This window comes from Rosa chinensis, chromosome 5, assembly GCF_002994745.2.
Source record: "Rosa chinensis cultivar Old Blush chromosome 5, RchiOBHm-V2, whole genome shotgun sequence".
In the NCBI taxonomy this organism is placed as follows: domain Eukaryota; kingdom Viridiplantae; phylum Streptophyta; class Magnoliopsida; order Rosales; family Rosaceae; genus Rosa; species Rosa chinensis.
The window spans coordinates 18,716,776-18,736,022 of record NC_037092.1 but is presented as its reverse complement, the minus strand read 5'-3'; the positions used below and the strand labels follow the sequence as shown (position 1 = coordinate 18,736,022).

General features: G+C 41.6%; 1 protein-coding gene across 1 annotated transcript; it reads left to right on the top strand.

Moving 5' to 3' along the window:
• The first annotated feature begins 8,452 nt into the window (after window positions 1–8,452).
• Window positions 8,453–9,690, top strand: LOC121049159. The gene is made up of 4 exons (XM_040505748.1): window positions 8,453–8,628; window positions 8,745–8,837; window positions 9,289–9,337; window positions 9,451–9,690. Exons 1-4 carry the CDS (start codon window positions 8,495–8,497, stop codon window positions 9,688–9,690), a joined length of 516 nt encoding a protein of 171 aa, XP_040361682.1. The 5' UTR covers window positions 8,453–8,494.
• Window positions 9,691–19,247: the final 9,557 nt, after the last annotated feature.

The window sequence follows — 19,247 nt, the reverse complement described above, 5'->3', positions numbered from 1 at the left end:
ATTGCTGGGCCGAATGGACCTGGGACTAAAGTAAACCCAACACCGTCACGACCCTACTGTCAACACCGTCAATCCACTACTGCTCCAAATCGCCTTCGACCCGAATCCAGACGAGAACGACCCACAAGAAGGCCAAGGATGATTGTCTGTGCAGCCAGACTTTTTCACCATCACTACTGACCCAACTTCAGAACAGGTACAACCCTCTAGCCGGCCAAAGAGAATAGTGTCTCTGCCACAACCTGCAGTGCGCCCGACCCAACAGCTAAACCTAACACAAATAAACCCAAGCCAAACTCAACTAATCCTTTTTTTTTGGTACACCGACCGGCAAAACCTAGGCCCCGTCACCTCGCCACCGATCTGCAAGACAAAGCGGACAACCCACCGCACCGAGCAGCCTCCGGCCATCCCCCCAGCTCGCCGCACTCCCCAACATGCTGGCATGCATCGCCGCCACCCCCCAACCAACTCGGGTCACCCCGATCTGATCTGGATCCCTCTGTCACCTCCGGCTGCCCGCTAACCGCGTGCTGAGAGATCGATCCCCACCCCACCACCAACCACCGAATCTGCTCCGATCTGCCTCGGCAAAGCCTCCTCTCCTTTTGGACAGCGAAACCACCAAGCGGCTACCCCTCTGACTAAGATTATTCCAAGAACACTCTACATCGGACACTAGGTCCACTCTCATCCCGTCTGACGACGTCGCCACAAGGGCGTGCCGCCGGAGGTCGCTCCTTTTTTCTTTTCGCTCTCTAGGGTTTTTTTGGTTATGAAACCAAGGATTTTTGATATATATATATACACACAGTCCGTCTCAGGTACGGACGTCCGTACCGAGCGGACGATACGGATTTCCTGTTTTCGACCACTTTCTGGCCACATTTTTACATCTTAACCGTTCAGTTTTTAGGTCCTAGTGTATAGATCACCTCTACAAAATTTCAGCCAATTTGGTGATCATTAAGGCATCCAAAACTGCAATTTACCATTATAAATACGAACGGTTCCGGTTCAACAGATTCGGTCCGTTTGTGTAAAATGCAGTTTTGGATGCCTTAACGATCACCAAATTGGCTGAAATTTTGTAGAGCTGATCTATACACTAGGACCTAAAAACTGGACGGTTAAGATGTAAAAATGTGGCCGAAAAGTGGTCGAAAACAGGAAATCCGTACCGAAAATTCTGTACGGACGTCCGCACCTTAGAAAATTCCTTGTATTTTCGGTACGGACGTCCGCACCTGAGAAAATTCCTATATATATATAGGGTGGTGTTATTCATACACCCCTTCTATTTATCTATTACTTTAATTCAATTTTTTTTAACAAATTACCCTGACTACCCTCTATTGCAATTTTTTTTCTTTTTTTCTTTTTTCTATTTGGCAAGTCAATTATTCTCAAATCTTAATGTTGACAATTGTATGTTCGATCATATTTTGATTATTCTAGCCTTGCATAATACATTCTTAATTTTCTATTTTCGCTACACCAAACATAGATTAAATTAAGGGTTGAACAAATTAGTCATATCATCACTCTATAGAATGCTTTATTCCACCAATGGAACAATAGCTAAAACACTGGGAATGGTATCTTGAATCAACGTTGCTGAAGCAGATGTGAGAGGTTTTGGATCTCCTTTAGTTTAGGTGATATGCTTATACCTTTCTTCAATTTTGTAAAGCAGTCATGACATATCTGAATTCCAAAATTCAGTCACATGGATTTGAGCTCTAAACTTTGCCACACTAAGTGCTGGACTTTTGACAGATAGCATTTTGTCTTACCAATCAGTTTTTTTTTTCCTTCTTCTTCTTAATCAACAATGACATTCACAAGATAAGGATAAAATATTGCACAAGATTCCATTCAATTTGATATATTATGGTTTTGTAACTGCTACCCCTCTAACCAACCATTTATACATTTCAGTTCAGTAACTGTAACTACTACTCTAAATAACCAACTAGCTATTGGATTGGCATTCTCTTCACAATGTTGAATTAAGTTAGGTACCTTTCTACTTAACAATCAAAGTGTGGAGAGGAAAACCATATTTACTGTAGAAAATTAGTGTTACTTGGAAGATCTTTGCAATTTGGATTCATTTGGTTGAACGTAATTACATGGGAAGCATATTCCTTGTCTAATAATACAGTTCATTCCACTTAATGAACATATTATTTTTCCACTTAATGAATGTATTATTTTTCCTTCATTTATAGGTAAAAAAATTAATTTATCATATAATTCATGATTGACTTGGCAGATATAAAAAAGAAAAAGAAAAAGAAACAAAATTACAAAGGAGGGTAGTTAGGGTTATTTGTGAAAAAAATTGAATTAAAGTAATAGAAAAATAGAGGGGGTGTGTGAATAGAGAAAAGAGGTGTGTGAATAGCAGCATCCTATATATATATATATATATATATATATATTAAAATTATTCTCTTAGAGGCCTTGTTTGTTAGCCAAAATCTAAAATTTTGACAGAATTGACCCTAGAAGATTAATAAACTTTGAGAATTAATTAAATCATAAAGATAATTAAGACATTTACAAAATATATTTTTATTATAATTTTTTTTTTTATAAAAAAAGTACCCACAACTCATTTTTCTCTCTCCCATTTTCTTTTCTTTGCAATAACTAACTCTTTTCTTTTTTATTTTCTGAAAAAAAAAAAATAACTTACTTATATAAAGCATGTGTAGAGAAATGCTAGTATAACGAAAAAGATTGATATCGGATCAAATGAGTTCGGTCGCACCATTGATTGTAGGGGTCGTGACCACTTACCCAATTTTAGCCCAAAAATTGCTCACTTACTTCACCAAGAGTTTTTTAACCCCATTTACCCAATCTAACAGTGTTTGACAGTATTGCCCTCATTTTAATTAACAAATTACACTCATATCTCTCTCTTGTCCCCCTCATCGATTTCTCTCTCTCTCACTCTCTCTCTCTTTCTCTAACCTTGTCTCAGGCTCTCTTTCTCTTTCTCTCTCTCTCTAAGCCACCACGCCCACCACTCCACCATCGATGATGGCCTCCACTACCGCCGCTCTGTCCCACCGTCGGACCACCAGAGGATGACGCCATCCAACTCCACGATCCCAACCCCTCTGGGCTTCGCCGGTTTTGTTCGTCAGATGTCCGGGAAGCTCTCCACGCCGGAATCGGGTCTGGGCTTCGTTTGCAGGTCTCAGACGACGTCAAAACTGTGGTCTATTGGGGGCAATAGATAGATTATTGCCCCTCAATAATTTCTTAATTGTGGTTAATTAATCATTGAAATTAAAGTTTTGATAAGTCTTATGTTGTTTTGAGTTTATTAAAGTACAATAATCTGTCAATGATAGAAACTGGTGATTTTTGGGGTGGTCTATTGGGAGGCAATAGACAGATTATTGCCCTGCAATAATGTCTTAACTATGGTTCATTTATTACAGGTCATTTCAACAAAATGCTGCTAGATTCATTAACCAAAATAATTAGGTTTATTGGGGGGTTAATATGATTATTTGGGGGGGGGGGGAGGGGGTAATAAAATCAGACGCCAGAATCCGGTTACCAGTCAAGCAGTCGGATTCGGGATTCTGGTGACTGGTTGTCGGATTCCGGTCACTAGACGCCGGACTCCGGTCACCGGAGACCGCGCACTACACCAATTTTTCAATCAGACAACACATATCAGACGACAGCAAACATTTTAACTGTCGTCTGAAATAATCAGACAACAGCAAAAAAATATATGTCGTCTGAATTTTCGAATCCAACGACAGTCATTACTTGGCTCTTGTGCAATTACTTTTCAGACAATGGTTGATATAATAGATGTTGTCTGAATGGATCAATTCAGACAACAGTTATTATTTCAATGTTGTCCAAGGTTTATTCAGACAATGGTTGATTTTTGATGTTGTCTGAATGGATCAATTCAGACAACAGTTATTATTTCAATGTTGTCCAAGGTTTATTCACACAATGGTTGATTTTTGATGTTGTCTGAATGGTCAATTCAGACAATAGTTATTATTTCAATGTTGTCCAAGGTTTATTCAGACAATGGTTGATTTTTGATGTTGTCTGATTGGTCAATCACACAACTGTTATTCATTGTCTATTGTGCAATAACTTTTAAGTCAATACTTGCTAAAAAGATATTGTCTGATTTGGTTTCACACAACTGTTTTTATTCATCTGTTGTCACATTATCATCAGACAATGCACCCTAAATGCTGTTGTCTGAAGTTAGATTCCCCTAGGCCTCATCATATGGCCCTTGGGCCCTAAGCCCGCCTGGCCAGTAGGGCCGGCCCGACCCTTTTTTATTTAGGGTAGGGTATGGGTGACACAAATAAAGCCCGGCCCTACCCTACGGCCCGGCCCGATTGAGCCCATAAGGGCTAGGCCCGGCCCGGCCCTTAAAGCCCGGCCCTAAAATTTATATTTTATTTTTGTTATTTTCTATTACATGTGTTATATGTATAAAACTATGGAAGTGTAGAAAATTATTTCAATCTGCCATATTAGGAAATGAGTCTTTTAAATTGAGCCATATTTTGAGAAGAAGAAAAAATAATTTTTTTAAAAGAATTAACCGTTAATTCGGCAAAAATGGCGCCGTTTTAATATAATCTTATGGGTATTTTAATATTTACCAATAATTACTGTTAACTAATTAATTGTAATAATTACAAAGCTATTATTTCAAATTGGACAATATATTCATGTAATACCAATTTTGAAATAAATCAAGTAATCAACATAACTAAAAATAATCAATTGGTCGAGTTGAAACCTTTTTACCAATGTAATGTTAACTTCTTAATGAGCAAAATGGAGGACGAAATGAAATTTTTTAAAATACACCGCTGGATGTTATTTGCATATGAATATATGTTAGTGGTAGAAATTTCAGCAATTTCCTCCTTCTTTTGGACCTTGATCTACCCGGTCAACTCAATACCCTAAATAGAACATAAAACAAATATGCTCTTAACCGGTCCTTGGCAATTCACTTTTTTCGATCTTTCATCTCCCACACTCTCATGGGTAGGGGGTCTACTTACGGATGTCAAAATTCCGCAACGTTTGTCCGCGCATGGTGCCGCTCCCCTTAGGGAAGTTTGCTCGTGCAAAGTGTTGACCGCTCCGTTAGGTGGCTTATTCACGGCGGATTGGCCTAATTTCTTTACACAATACCTATCACTATTGTATAAACATATAAGAATTTTCCGATTGATCGATTTTCATTTCAAAATTTTTGGATCGCACATAATTCTTATATGTCTTGTAATGTAGTATAACTAGTTTATTAGACTTGTTACCCTCCATGAGCAAAATGGGGACGAAATGGAATTTTTTAAAATGAACCGCTGGATGTTGTTTTCATATGAATATATGTTAGTGGTAGAAATTTCAGCAATTTCTGCATTCGGTTGGACCTCGATCTACCCGGTCAACTCAACACCCTAAATAGAACATAAAACAAATATGCTCTTAATCGGTCCTTGGCAATTCACTTTTTTTCGATCTTTCAGCTCCCACACTCTCATGGGTAGGGGGTCTACTTACGGATGTCAAAATTCCGCAACGTTTGTCCGCGCATGGTGCCGCTCCCCTTAGGGAAGTTTGCTTGTGCAAAGCGTTGACCGCTCCGTTAGGTGGCTTATTCACGGCAGATCGGCCTAATTTCTTTACACAATACCTATCACTATTGTATAAACATATAAGAATTTTCCGATTGATCGATTTTCATTTCAAAATTTTTGGATCGCACATAATGCTTATATGTCTTGTAATGTAGTATAACTAGTTTATTAGGCTTGTTACCCTCCATGAGCAAAATGGGGGACGAAATGGATTTTTTTAAAATGAACCATTGGATGTTGTTTGCATATGAATATATGTTAGTGGTAGAAATTTCAGCAATTTCCGCATTCGGTTGGACCTCGATCTACCCGGTCAACTCAACACCCTAAATAGAACATAAAACAAATATGCTCTTAACCGGTCCTTGGCAATTCACTTTTTTCGATCTTTCAGCTCCCACACTCTCATGGGCTGGGGGTCTACTTACGGATGTCAAAATTCCGCAACGTTTGTCCGCGCATGGTGCCGCTCCCCTTAGGGAAGTTTCCTCGTGCAAAGTGTTGACCGCTCCGTTAGGTGGCTTATTCATGGCGGATCGACCTAATTTCTTTACACAATACCTATCACTATTGTATAAACATATAAGAATTTTCCGATTGATTGATTTTCATTTTAAAATTTTTGGATCGCACATAATGCTTATATGTCTTGTAATGTAGTATAACTAGTTTATTAGGCTTGTTACTCTCCCTGAGCAAAATGGGGGACGAAATGGAATTTTTTAAAATGAACCGCTGGATGTTGTTTGCATATGAATATATGTTAGTGGTAGAAATTTCAACAATTTCCGCATTCGGTTGGACCTCGATCTACCCGGTCAACTCAATACCCTAAATAGAACATAAAACAAATATGCTCTTAACCGGTCCTTGGCAATTCACTTTTTTCGATCTTTCAGCTCCCACACTCTCATGGGCTGGGGGTCTACTTACGGATGTCAAAATTCCGCAACGTTTGTCCGCGCATGGTGCCGCTCCCCTTAGGGAAGTTTGCTCGTGCAAAGTGTTGACCGCTCCGTTAGGTGGCTTATTCACGGCGGATCGGCCTGATTTCTTTACACAATACCTATCACTATTGTATAAACATATAAGAATTTTCCGATTGATCGATTTTCATTTCAAAATTTTTGGATCGCACATAATTCTTATATGTCTTGTAATGTAGTATAACTAGTTTATTAGGCTTGTTACCCTCCATGAGCAAAATGGGGGACGAAATGGAATTTTTTAAAATGAACCGCTGGATGTTGTTTTCATATGAATATATGTTAGTGGTAGAAATTTCAGCAATTTCCGCATTCGGTTGGACCTCGATCTACCCGGTCAACTCAACACCCTAAATAGAACATAAAACAAATATGCTCTTAACCGGTCCTTGGCAATTCACTTTTTTCGATCTTTCAGCTCCCACACTCTCATGGGTAGGGGGTCTACTTACGGATGTCAAAATTCCGCAACGTTTGTCCGCGCATGGTGCCGCTCCCTTTAGGGAAGTTTGCTTGTGCAAAGCATTGACCGCTCCGTTAGGTGCCTTATTAACGGCAGATCGGCCTAATTTCTTTACACAATACCTATCACTATTGTATAAACATATAAGAATTTTCCGATTGATCGATTTTCATTTCAAAATTTTTGGATCGCACATAATTCTTATATGTCTTGTAATGTAGTATAACTAGTTTATTAGGCTTGTTACCCTCCATGAGCAAAATGGGGGACAAAATGGAATTTTTTAAAATGAACCTCTGGATGTTGTTTGCATATGAATATATGTTAGTGGTAGAAATTTCAACAATTTCCGCATTCGGTTGGACCTCGATCTACCCGGTCAACTCAATACCCTAAATAGAACATAAACAAATATGCTCTTAACCGGTCCTTGGCAATTCACTTTTTTCGATCTTTCAGCTCCCGCACTCTCATGGGTAGGGGGTCTACTTACGGATGTCAAAATTCCTCAAAGTTTGTCCGCACATGGTGCCGCTCCCCTTAGGGAAGTTTGCTCGTGCAAAGCGTTGACCGCTCCGTTAGGTGGCTTATTCACGGCGGATCGGCCTAATTTCTTTACACAATACCTATCACTATTGTATAAACATATAAGAATTTTTCGATTGATCGATTTTCATTTCAAAATTTTTGGATCGCACATGATTTTTATATGTCTTGTAATGTATAACTAGTTTATTAGGCTTGTTACGCTCTATGAACAAAATGGGGGACGAAATAGAATTTTTTAAAATGAACCTCCGGATGTTGTTTGCATATGAATATCCACTAACATTAGAAATTTCAACAATTTCCGCATTCATGATGACCCCTAGATTCCCCCTCCCTAAAAAACTTTTGTTAAAATTTTTGCGGGAATCACAAAAACCGGAGCGGGGAACTTAAAATTAAAACAGTTGAAGGTGGGAACAAAAATTTTAATTCCCACACTTGGATATATTTTCCCACACTTGCATTTACTTCGCAAACCCTAACCGTGAACAACTCATTTTCTCCTAACTCTCCTCTTCATCTTTCCCCGCCTCCGACCAACACTTTTCTCTCTTCTCCTTCTCTCTCGCTTCCTTGTCCTTCCAAACCCTACACTCTCTCTCTCTCTCTCTCTCTCTCTCTCTCTCTCTCTCTCTCTCTCTCTCTCTCTCTCTCTCTCTCAGTTTCTAGTTCACCAACCTCGAGAAAATCAAGAGCTCCGCGGCTCCGATTCATTTCATAGAGATCGAGGGAATCAGGTCGGAGATTTACCGACGGTGAGTTTGAATTCGGAATTGGTGCGAAAGCTGGAGTCGGCGCTTGGGGTTTCGCTGGGAGGCTCGGTGACGGACATGGCGGTGGTGATAGCGACGACCTCAATTGAGTTGATAATTGGGTTTTTGGTGGTGCTGTGGGGGAGATCGTCTGATAAGACTAGTTGGGTGGTGAAGCAGCTGGCTCTGAGCTCCAGCGGTCCAGCCTCCAGGTATCTCTCTCACCCTCTCCGTCTACTTCTCCTCATCTTCTTCTATTCTTCTTCTTCTTCTTCTCCTTTATATTTGAATATTCCATTTATTTTTTGAAGTTTCTGATCTTCATCAGTTCTTCGGCAGCTCGGCCCTTGAGGCATGATCAGTTGCTGCCTTGCTGGGTTATTCACTCCAGTCACTCCACCGAATCTTGGATGTTAAAGAGGTATTCTAAGACAACCCAATTCATCTCCAAATTGATAAAACCCAAATTGAAATTGTTAAAACTAATGAAATTGTTAATTCTGATAAATCCCAGTTCTTGGGTGGGTTGGATTTGCTGAATTTGTGCGTGTAATTTTCTAGCTAGTCATTCATTTAATTCAAATACCAATTTTGACATCATTGCTTGGAATTTGGAATGATATGGAAGTCCATCGTTTGATGTGGTATAAGGAGTGTGAGGCAAATTTTCCTCACTGTAAAATCCTGTGTTACTGATTAAACTGAAGAGACCTATACCAAAACGAAAAATTTGATCAAAGAGAGGAGCTACTAGCCTACTACGTACCTATATAGATATCTAGCTTTATCTAATTTGTGGGTTGCTGAATTAGGCTAATACATTTGAGTGGAGATGCTTGAATATTGATTTCTTTTATTCATCCTCTGTGCAGGAACTGTGTGAATCAGAGGGCCACAAATGAAAGCTTGAAGAGAATAAAGGTAATTAAATCTGTTCAAGTTTCCATCAACGTTATAGTATAGTTTGAAACCTCATAACGAACTCACTTTGGTATACAAATATGGTACTCATATATATGGAGATGATGTATTAGGGTGATTGGAACACTGCATTGTATTCTAAGCGGATCAAAAGTGAAACGAAACTGAAAAGCATTGGAGTTTCAAGCTCTTTTAAGATGTTTAATTTTTCCATGGATTCATTCCTTCAAGCAATGGGAGGGAACATAGGAAGTGCAGATAGAGATCGAGGATTTGAGAGGGAACTTGAAGCAATGGGAGATATAAAGCACCGGAACATCGTGACTCTTAATGGTATGCATATATTAATGTAGATACCTCTACTAGTGATACTAGTTTGCTATCTCACCAAGCATAATTAACACCCTCTTTGGGACACCCACAAGCCATGGTGAGGCCCAACCGAGACATGCATCTTGTAGCCCTATGTTCAAGCTACGCTACGGTATCCGGAAGTCACAAATCCGACACTGGGAAGCCACCTTTCCGGCCTTGCCAAGTTGCCCTCACAAATAGGCTTTCTACACTAGAATAGTTATCTTTGCTTGTCCCACATCGAAAACCATGTAAAGGAAAGGGCTTCCTTCACCTATAAAAGGAATGCCTCCTCCCACTTAAACACCATTCAACACACTCCATTACACACTTTGTAACGCACTTGGGCCGCAAGGCTCGACACGCTAGTATAAGCTTTCAAGTGGACGTAGTCTCCCGCTAAGGCGGGAGGTGAACCACTATACATCTCGTGTCACTCTTTCTCTCTATCTCTTACTTATCGTTAATTAGATCCCCAACGGATCCAAGCATTAACATTGGCGCCGTCTGTGGGAAGCCAACACAAAGGCTTCGTCACGTACCATGAACTTCGGTAAACATCAAATTAGAGCTTGGTCAACGCCCGGCGGGGTCGGTCAACGCCCAACTCACAAAAGTCAACGCCGAACAAGGCTTAGTCAACGCTGATCAAACACCGGTCAACGCCGACCAACTCTAGTCAACATCAGCCAACAGAACAATATGTCCAGCGGCGACGTTTTCCGCTAGCGGGTCCAGCGGCGACAATTTCCGCTAGCGGGTCCGGCAGCGACATTTTCCGCTAGCGGGTCCGGCAGCGACATTTTCCGCTAGCGGGTCCGGCAGCGACATTTTCCGCTAGTGTGTCCGGCGGCGACATTTTCCGCTAGCGGGTCCTGCGGCGACATCTTCCGCTAAGCGAGTCCGGCGGTGACATCTTCCGCCAGCATGTCCAGCGGCGACATTTTCCGCTAGTGAGTCCGGCGGTGACATCTTCCGCCAGCATGTCCAGCGGCGACATTTTCCGCTAGTGTGTCCAGCGGCGACATTTTCCGCTAAGCAGGTCCAGTGGCGACATCTTCCGCCAGCGTGTCCGCGGCGACATATTCCTCCAGCGAGGCTAGCATGTCCAGCGGCGACATTTTCCGCTAGCGGGTCCGGCGGCGACATTTTCCGCTAAGCGAGTCCGGCGGCGACATCTTCCGCCAGCGTGTCCGCGGCGACATATTCCTCCAGCGAGGCTAGCATGTCCAATGGCGACATTTTCCGCTAGTGTGTCCGGCGGCGACATCTTCCGCTAAGCGAGTCCGGCGGTGACATCTTCCGCCAGCATGTCCAGCGGCGACATTTTCCGCTAGTGAGTCCGGCGGTGACATCTTCCGCCAGCATGTCCAGCGGCGACATTTTCCGCTAGTGTGTCCAGCGGCGACATTTTCCGCTGAGCAGGTCCAGTGGCGACATCTTCCGCCAGCGTGTCCGCGGCGACATATTCCTCCAGCGAGGCTAGCATGTCCAGCGGCGACATTTTCCGCTAGTGTGTCCAGCGGCGACATTTTCCGCTAGCGGGTCCGGCGGCGACATCTTCCGCTAAGCGAGTCCGGCGGTGACATCTTCCGCCAGCATGTCCAGCGGTGATATTTTCCGCTAACAGGTCCAGCGGCGACATTTTCCGCTAAGCGAGTCCGGCGGCGACATCTTCCACCAGTGTGTCCGCTGCGACATATTCCTCCAGCGAGGCTAGCATGTTCGGCGGCGACACCTTTCGCCAGCGTGTCCAGCAACGACATTTTCCGTTAGCGGGTCCGGCGGTGACATTTTCCGCTAGCGAGTCCGCGGCGACATATTCCTCCAGCGAGGCTAGCGTGTCCGGCGGCGACATTTTCCGCTAAGCGAGTCCGGCGGCGACATCTTCCGCCAGCGTGTCCGGCGGCGACATATTCCTCTGCTAGCGAGGCTAGGACAACTCCAACATATTTGGGCACTTAATCAATTCCAACTCCAACTCGCTCCAAATTGGCATAAGATAAGTAACTATATCTTCCTTTACGCTCATTCAATTTGAGCTAGTGCCATGCCAATGCCATGCTTTTACTACTTCTAAGCATGCTTACAATATATCACACTTGATATGCTTTTACATGTCTCCATGACCCTTAAGCATGCCTACAACACTCTGTAGATTTAGCAAAACCACTTGCTATGCCTTACATGCAACTCCATGCTTTAAATATTAATCTCAATGATCCTTAAGCATGCCTACGAAAATACAAAATGTTATTAGCAACTTTACTACAAGTACATGCTATACACATATGCCATGCTTCTATTTTAATTGCAAAATTAAATAAGTATGGGACACTCAAACAAAATTTTATTACTTGCTCTATGTGTATCATTTTTCATTCAACCGCCAAGCGGTAAGGCAACGCCTCATCATGACAATGACCGCTACGCGGCATTGCAGTCAAGTTTCTCTTTCGAGAAAACAGCTAGGGACTAGTTAACACAGCCCACGGCAGCCATTGATCCGGCAGTTAACCCCGACGCTTGGGTATCTAAGATTGGGCTCGCTACCCAACACCCTCTGCTCCGCGCAGTTCCCCTCATCAAACAATTTTCCGACCATACGGAGGTCTATAGCCAGGAGTGGGGGACTCCCTGGCGGGCCTAGCAGGGGCCCACCCGAAAGGGCAAAAGCGTTCGCTCCAACCAATTCTAGATGGACGACGCACTGGCACTAATTATGCCTGATATACGGCACAAAGCTACGCTTTGGTATCAACCCGCAAGAACACCCTCCTTGACTGGGGACTTCGGGGACTTATACATACAGCCCAGCATAATTAGCAACGGCAACGCTCATGCCTCAGGGCATCACCATCGAGCTACCCGTTAATGCCTTCCCGGCATCCCCGAGCTTCCGCTCATGCCTTCCCGGCAAATCATGAGCTTTCCGCTCATGCCTTCTCGGCACCCACGAGCTTCCGCTCATGCCTTCTCGGCACTCACGAGCTTCCGCTCGCGAGCTTTCCGCTCATGCCTTCTCGGCACTCACGAGCTTCCGCTCACGAGCTTTCCGCTCATGCCTTCTCGGCACCCACGAGCTTCCGCTCACGAACTTTCCGCTCATGCCTTCTCGGCACCCACGAGCTTCCGCTCACGAGCTTCCGCTCATGCCTTCCCGGCAACCCTTGAGCTTCCGCTCGTGCCTTCCCGGCACCCTTGAGCCTCCGCTCATGCCTTCCCGGCAAATCATGAGCTTCCCGCTCATGCCTTCTCGAGCTTCCGCTCACGAGCTTTCCGCTCATGCCTTCTCGGCACCCACGAGCTTCCGCTCACGAGCTTCCGCTCATGCCTTCCCGGCAACCCTTGAGCTTCCGCTCACGAGCTTTCCGCTCATGCCTTCCCGGCACCCACGAGCTTCCCGCTCATGCCTTCCCGGCACCCCGAGCTTCCGCTCATGCCTTCTCGGCACCCTGAGCTTCCGCTCATGCCTTCCCGGCACCTACGAGCTTCCGCTCATGCCTTCCCGGCAACCCACGAGTTCCCGCTCATGCCTTCCCGGCGACCCTCGAGCTTCCCGCTCATGCCTTCCCGGCACCTACGAGCTTCCGCTCATGCCTTCCCGGCAACCCACGAGTTCCCGCTCATGCCTTCCCGGCAACCCTCGAGCTTCCCGCTCATTCCTTCCCGGCAACCCCCGAGCTTCCCGCTCATGCCTTCCCGGTAACCCTGAGTTTTCCGCTCATACCTGCCCGGCAATCCTCGAGCTTTGCACTCATGTCTACTCGACACACAACACGTTAATGGAACATTGAATTTTTCTACCATTTGTCGTTTACCGATTGCGACAAATCAAATTCTTTTCGCGTTCCATTAATACGAGAGACAACCGCGGCGCTCATGCAACTTGCATCTCGCGAGCATAACCCCGTCAAACTCGACCTCGTTCGTCTCCTTGCGGGCGTCACGCATTTATCATATGCAATTCATTTTCTCACACGACCATATGCGCACTATTACGCTCATATATGCCAACGCATATCAGTGCAACTCACATTTGTTGCCCAATGCAACGAGCATTCTACATATGCCTGTTTTTTTTGTCTTTGTTGTGCAGGTTTACGAGTCCCTTCTTGCTTACGGAGTTCGGGGACTTGTAGGGGCTCCGTACCGCCCGGTTACTTATGCTTGATGACATCATGTGTATAACTCCCCAACCAAGAAGCTCCTCTTACTTGGGGACTTCGGGGACTTGTAGATACCTCTACTAGTGATACTAGTTTGCTATCTCACCAAGCATAATTAACACCCTCTTTGGGACACCCACAAGCCATGGTGAGGCCCAACCGAGACATGCATCTTGTAGCCCTATGTTCAAGCTACGCTACGGTATCCGGAAGTCACAAATCCGACACCGGGAAGCCACCTTTCCGGCCTTGCCAAGTTGCCCTCACAAATAGGCTTTCTACACTAGAATAGTTATCTTTGCTTGTCCCACATCGAAAACCATGTAAAGGAAAGGGCTTCCTTCACCTATAAAAGGAATGCCTCCTCCCACTTAAACACCATTCAACACACTCCATTACACACTTTGTAACGCACTTGGGCCGCAAGGCTCGACACGCTAGTATAAGCTTTCAAGTGGACGTAGTCTCCCGCTAAGGCGGGAGGTGAACCACTATACATCTCGTGTCACTCTCTCTCTCTATCTCTTACTTATCGTTAATTAGATCCCCAACGGATCCAAGCATTAACAATTAATTTGCTTGAGAATACTACTAAATGTTAATTTGCTTGAGCAGGCTTGGTCACAGTCTTTCAATTGTATCTCTTCTCAATATGTTCCAGCAATATATGAGCTATGAAGGAAGTTCTATTTGTACAAAGGAAGAGATTTATGTTCCAGCAATATATGTCAGAGTGGTAATTCATGATTAAAATGTTCACTGGTATGTGATTACATTACTGCAGGTTGCTGAGGGGTAGATTCCACTCGTGGTAGCTAAAGGGTACTGAAATAAGCTAGATTTACTATATATAATATGATTCAAAAAGTGATATCAACTAAAGGCAATCTCTTTTCCTTGCAGAGAGGAGATAGCACGTTATAAAGGACTTGATCCGACAGAGCGTTTACTAATGTTAAAAGCACTCTGTGAACTCCGAGCCAATGTATTTACTCCTTTGTCATTATTTTTTCTGTTTCTTAATGTCAAGTGGTGTACATACCAGATATCCTAGCTTTATGTTACCAATTGTTGTTGCCTGAACATGTCAATACATGTTCCAAGTATATTCAGGTGTCCGTTCTGTTTTTCCCTTTAGTTTCTGGTTGCGTGAAATAATTAACTCATTCTTTTTGTATCCAGCAAGATGATGCAGTGGCTTATATTAATGATGCTCTGAAACAAGGAACTGAAATTTCTTCATTCCGCAAAGATAAGCTAGGAGGAGACGAAAAGAGGACTTCTTATTGGTAATGTTTTGATATGTTACAATGAATTTCATGTGTTTAATAGCAAATTTGGTTTTTATATCATTTTCTATATTTATGTCAGGTATGATGGAAATACAATAATAGGTCATAGATTATACAAGGCATGCCAGGATTTTACCAATTATTTATGTTAGGTGATCCGAATAACTATGCCTTTGATTAGGTGTCACCCTTTTGCTTCTCCTTGCTCTGCAGAGTTATGGGTTTGTTCTTTCTTTTAAGGTGAGCTGTTTCTGTTGTTCATAGAGTGAAAGAGAGGGAGAGAATTGCAGAGAATAGGTTCTGCATGTCTTCATCATGTTATTTTTCTTTCGATTTATGGTTTGTTTGTTCTTTGCATGTCATTGATTTGGGGTTTCGGTGATGCAGGAGTTTGCGATTGTCAGATTGGGTAATTGGGAATTGATCTGAGGTATCTGGCTTTTTTGGTTTTAATTTGTGTTTTTCTTCTGGGTTTTGTGGTTTGATCTATGATCTGGAGGTAAAGACTAGGAGGTGATGTTGGATTCCTCTAACTTGCTTATGAAACCTTCTCTGATAAAACAAAGCATAGATGGGTATTATTCATTGGGAGCCACCAACCATCATAGAAGACAGACCATGAATATATCCATTCAGTATATGATATCAGTATATATGCAGTTTAACTTCTCTAATAAAACAAAGCATACATGAGTAATGATTTAACTGATAATTCAATGTTAAGAACAGATGGAGAAAACAAAGTTTACATTAATGATTTTAGTGCTCGACAGTCTCAAGTTCATTGGGAGTATTAGCAATAATTTTTTAACTTCTGTTGCAATGAATTTCTCAGTTTGATATTATTGCTAGGGGATGCTGGGACCAAGGTTTCGATTATATTTACATACATGCATTTTATCATTTCTTTCTCAATTTGCACAAGAGAAAACTGAGAATTGATATATCACATCTGTGTTTTTAATGTTAAACCATTTTGTATGCAGGTTTCACCTACTACTATTATTGCTGCAACTGATTTATCTATTGTGAAATAGGTGTGCAAGGTCGGTGTTTTTTCTTTTGGTCCGTATTGTTGATCTCCTACCTCTGTTTTTAGCTTTTCAGTATGTAATAGATTGGGACTTCCTATAATCTGAGATCGACATAGTAGAGGACCAAATTTTCAATCTTCTTTTGATTTTGTTAGTATAAGGAGTGACAAAATAATATGAGTTTGTTTTGGTGCCTGCAATTTAACAAAGTCAGATATCATAGTATGAATTGGTTTCTTTTGCCATTTTCTACCTACAATTTAACAAAGTCAGATATCATTTGGATAGGACAATAATTGGTAAAAGTATACTAATGCAAGGATTTTACAAAGTCCTAGCAATAATTCCTGCGCATTAACGATGCCTTTTGTTTCAGTGGCAGCAACGATCCGAATTGTTCTACACCCAAAAGGATGTTGATGTTGTGAGGTCAGAGTGGGCTAAGTTTGTGATGAAGTATCATATTGCATAGCTGTGATGGTTGTTCAAGGCAGGGCTCTTAGTTTGGTATTTTGATCACTTGCCTCCTGCTAGCTGGTTTTAGTTTTTGCTTTAGTTATAGGCATGGTTAATGCGCAGTTGAAGGCATTTTTGTTTTGGTATTTTGATGAGCCTCCTGCTAGCTAGTTTTAGTTTTTGCTTTAGTTATAGGCATGGTTAATGCAATGTGGACGTGTTTATGTTTTCTGGCTTTATGCAGTTATAGCCACTTAGGCAATGTTAATTCTTATGTAAATGTTGGGATGAATATTGCCGATGAATGAAATGGCTTTTGGAATTAAGGATGTGTTCAATTGTACAGAATGTATGTCTTCTCTTATATCTCAGACAATTCAAAATCAACAGCAAACCATTGTCTAACAAATGAACATGATGAAAAAAGAAAGAAAAATCTATTGTCTGAATCATCTATCTACAATAGTTATTAAACATATTCAGTTGTCTAACAAGATATAACACAAAAAAATAATAATATGTTCTGTTGTCTGATGAAAACGAAGACCACAGAGAATTGAAAAGCTACAATTGTATGAATTGATCAACTAGTACAGCATCTTGGGAGGCCATATGGTTGAAAAGAGACTTTAAGGATCCATGAAGCAAGAAAGCTATAGTTCAACAAAATCTTAGACAACAGTTTATTTTAGGATGCAATAGTATGAAGCAATGATACACAATGGCTTTAATAGTTTTGCTCTTGTCTTGTTTAAAGTCAGTCAATAGTATTCAATTACTTTGCAGATGTACAAGCTTCCTTCAGACTACAGTTTTTTTACAAATCAATGTTCTCTAAATTTTGATTACACGTCCATATTCTTCTGGGGTTTGTCAACTGAAATTACTTTGCACAACAGTTAAGTTGCCAATTGCTGTTGTTCTTCGTGGTATTCAGACAACAAACAATATAGTAGTCGCTGTTGTAGTAAACTTTATCAGACGACAGTTTTTTGGTATTATTGCTGTTGTTCTTCGTGGTATTCAGACAACAGACAATATAGTAGTCGTTGTTGTAGTAAACTTTATCAGACGACAGTTTTTTGGTATTGTCTGATTATGTATCAGACGGCATTGAGATAGACAACAGCAAACTCTATTATCTGACGACAGTGAAAAACTGTCGTCTGATTGAAAAATTGGTGTAGTGGCGGCCGGCCACTGGTCACCGGAGCACAGTAAGGTGGAGGATGACTTCTCTCTCTAAGTGAGAAAGAAGGAGAGGGCAAAAAAGTCCTAAAAATAAATAAAAAGAATAAAAAAAGAATTAATTGGGTATTAGGTAAATAATCGCTTAGAGTGTTTTTAGTAAATGAGGTTAAAAAACTGTTAGTAAAGCAAGTGGGCAATTTTAAGCTGAAATTGGGTAAATGATCATTTCCCCTTGATTGTAATGTAGTAATTTCCGTGTTAGGGTTAAACATTTTAAGTGTCAATTATTAGGTTAACTCTAATTAGAAATAATTTCAAACATAAATAGAATAATTTCAAACATAACCATGATATTTGTTGCGTCATCATTTTCCCCCACTATAGTAATATAACTGCAGTAAGATAAGGAATATCCCCAGAGGATGAGGGCACCGGCGTGGTGTCGATTAGTAGATCAAGTTAGCAACAAAATTTGATAAGCAGCTAGTTAGGCTTAGACCAGGGTTTTATGATATAGCTTCTTAGAATAGAGTCCTTAAAAAGTGAGTTCTTAAGTCGTGTTGATTAGAAATTTTGGAAAGTTAAGTTAACATAAATATTAAGATTATGTTACTTGCTCATCATATTTATTATAGAGAAAGATTTCCAGGAGCTTTTTCACATTAAATCAGTCGGTATCGGCCTCAATTATCTCTTGAGATCCGTAAAGGACTAAACGGATTCAAGTCATCATAAGTCGATCAGTTAGTCTCAGACTTGAGAACTTATAAATTCTATAGGACTTAATTTCATTTTCAAGATCTTTTCTACTTCCTCGTGACTCGAAACCATAGGTGGTGTTATCCACCGTGTCCCGGTACAATATTAACAAAAAAAACATAGAATATTCCTTCCCCAAAAACAACTACACATACTGAATAACAGGCAACATCTCGGATTTAAATTTGCTCATCACTATTCCTTAGGTGGTGATACCACCATTCAATAAAAAGTTGTCATGTGTGATAACCCATAACCATGAGCTAACTATGGTTAACTTTAATGGATTATAAGGAAAGAGAAAAAAGAATTTAATAATAACAAAACTAATATACATTATTTTTTAATTATTCATTAAATAAGCAACTCCTAAACCTTTCGTCTTCTAATTACTCTGATTTTACAAAGAGTACTCCTCCTTCCAAGTTCCAATGTCAATGAAGTCGATCTCTTCCTCGTTTCAGAAGTTGGAAACCCAGAAAGACAAAAACAAATTTTACTCCAAAGAGTCACTAGGATCCTCTGTTTGCTCGTGTTAATTTCTAGTAATTGAAGCTCTCACCTTGTGGAATCAGAAGAGAGAAAAGATGCATCTATGGCTCTCAACGATGATCAGAGACTCCTTCAAGCTTGATTACCTTAGAAAGCTAGAATG

What these genes read in the sequence shown, in the direction of transcription:
- LOC121049159 (XM_040505748.1), top strand. Translation starts at nt 8,495, where the DNA reads ATGGCGGTGGTGATAGCGACGACCTCAATTGAGTTGATAATTGGGTTT. An exon ending in GAATCTTGGATGTTAAAGAG is followed by an intron (nt 8,838 to 9,288) that starts GTATTCTAAGAC and finishes TCCTCTGTGCAG; the next exon opens with GAACTGTGTGAATCAGAGGG. An exon ending in AAAGCTTGAAGAGAATAAAG is followed by an intron (nt 9,338 to 9,450) that starts GTAATTAAATCT and finishes ATGATGTATTAG; the next exon opens with GGTGATTGGAACACTGCATT.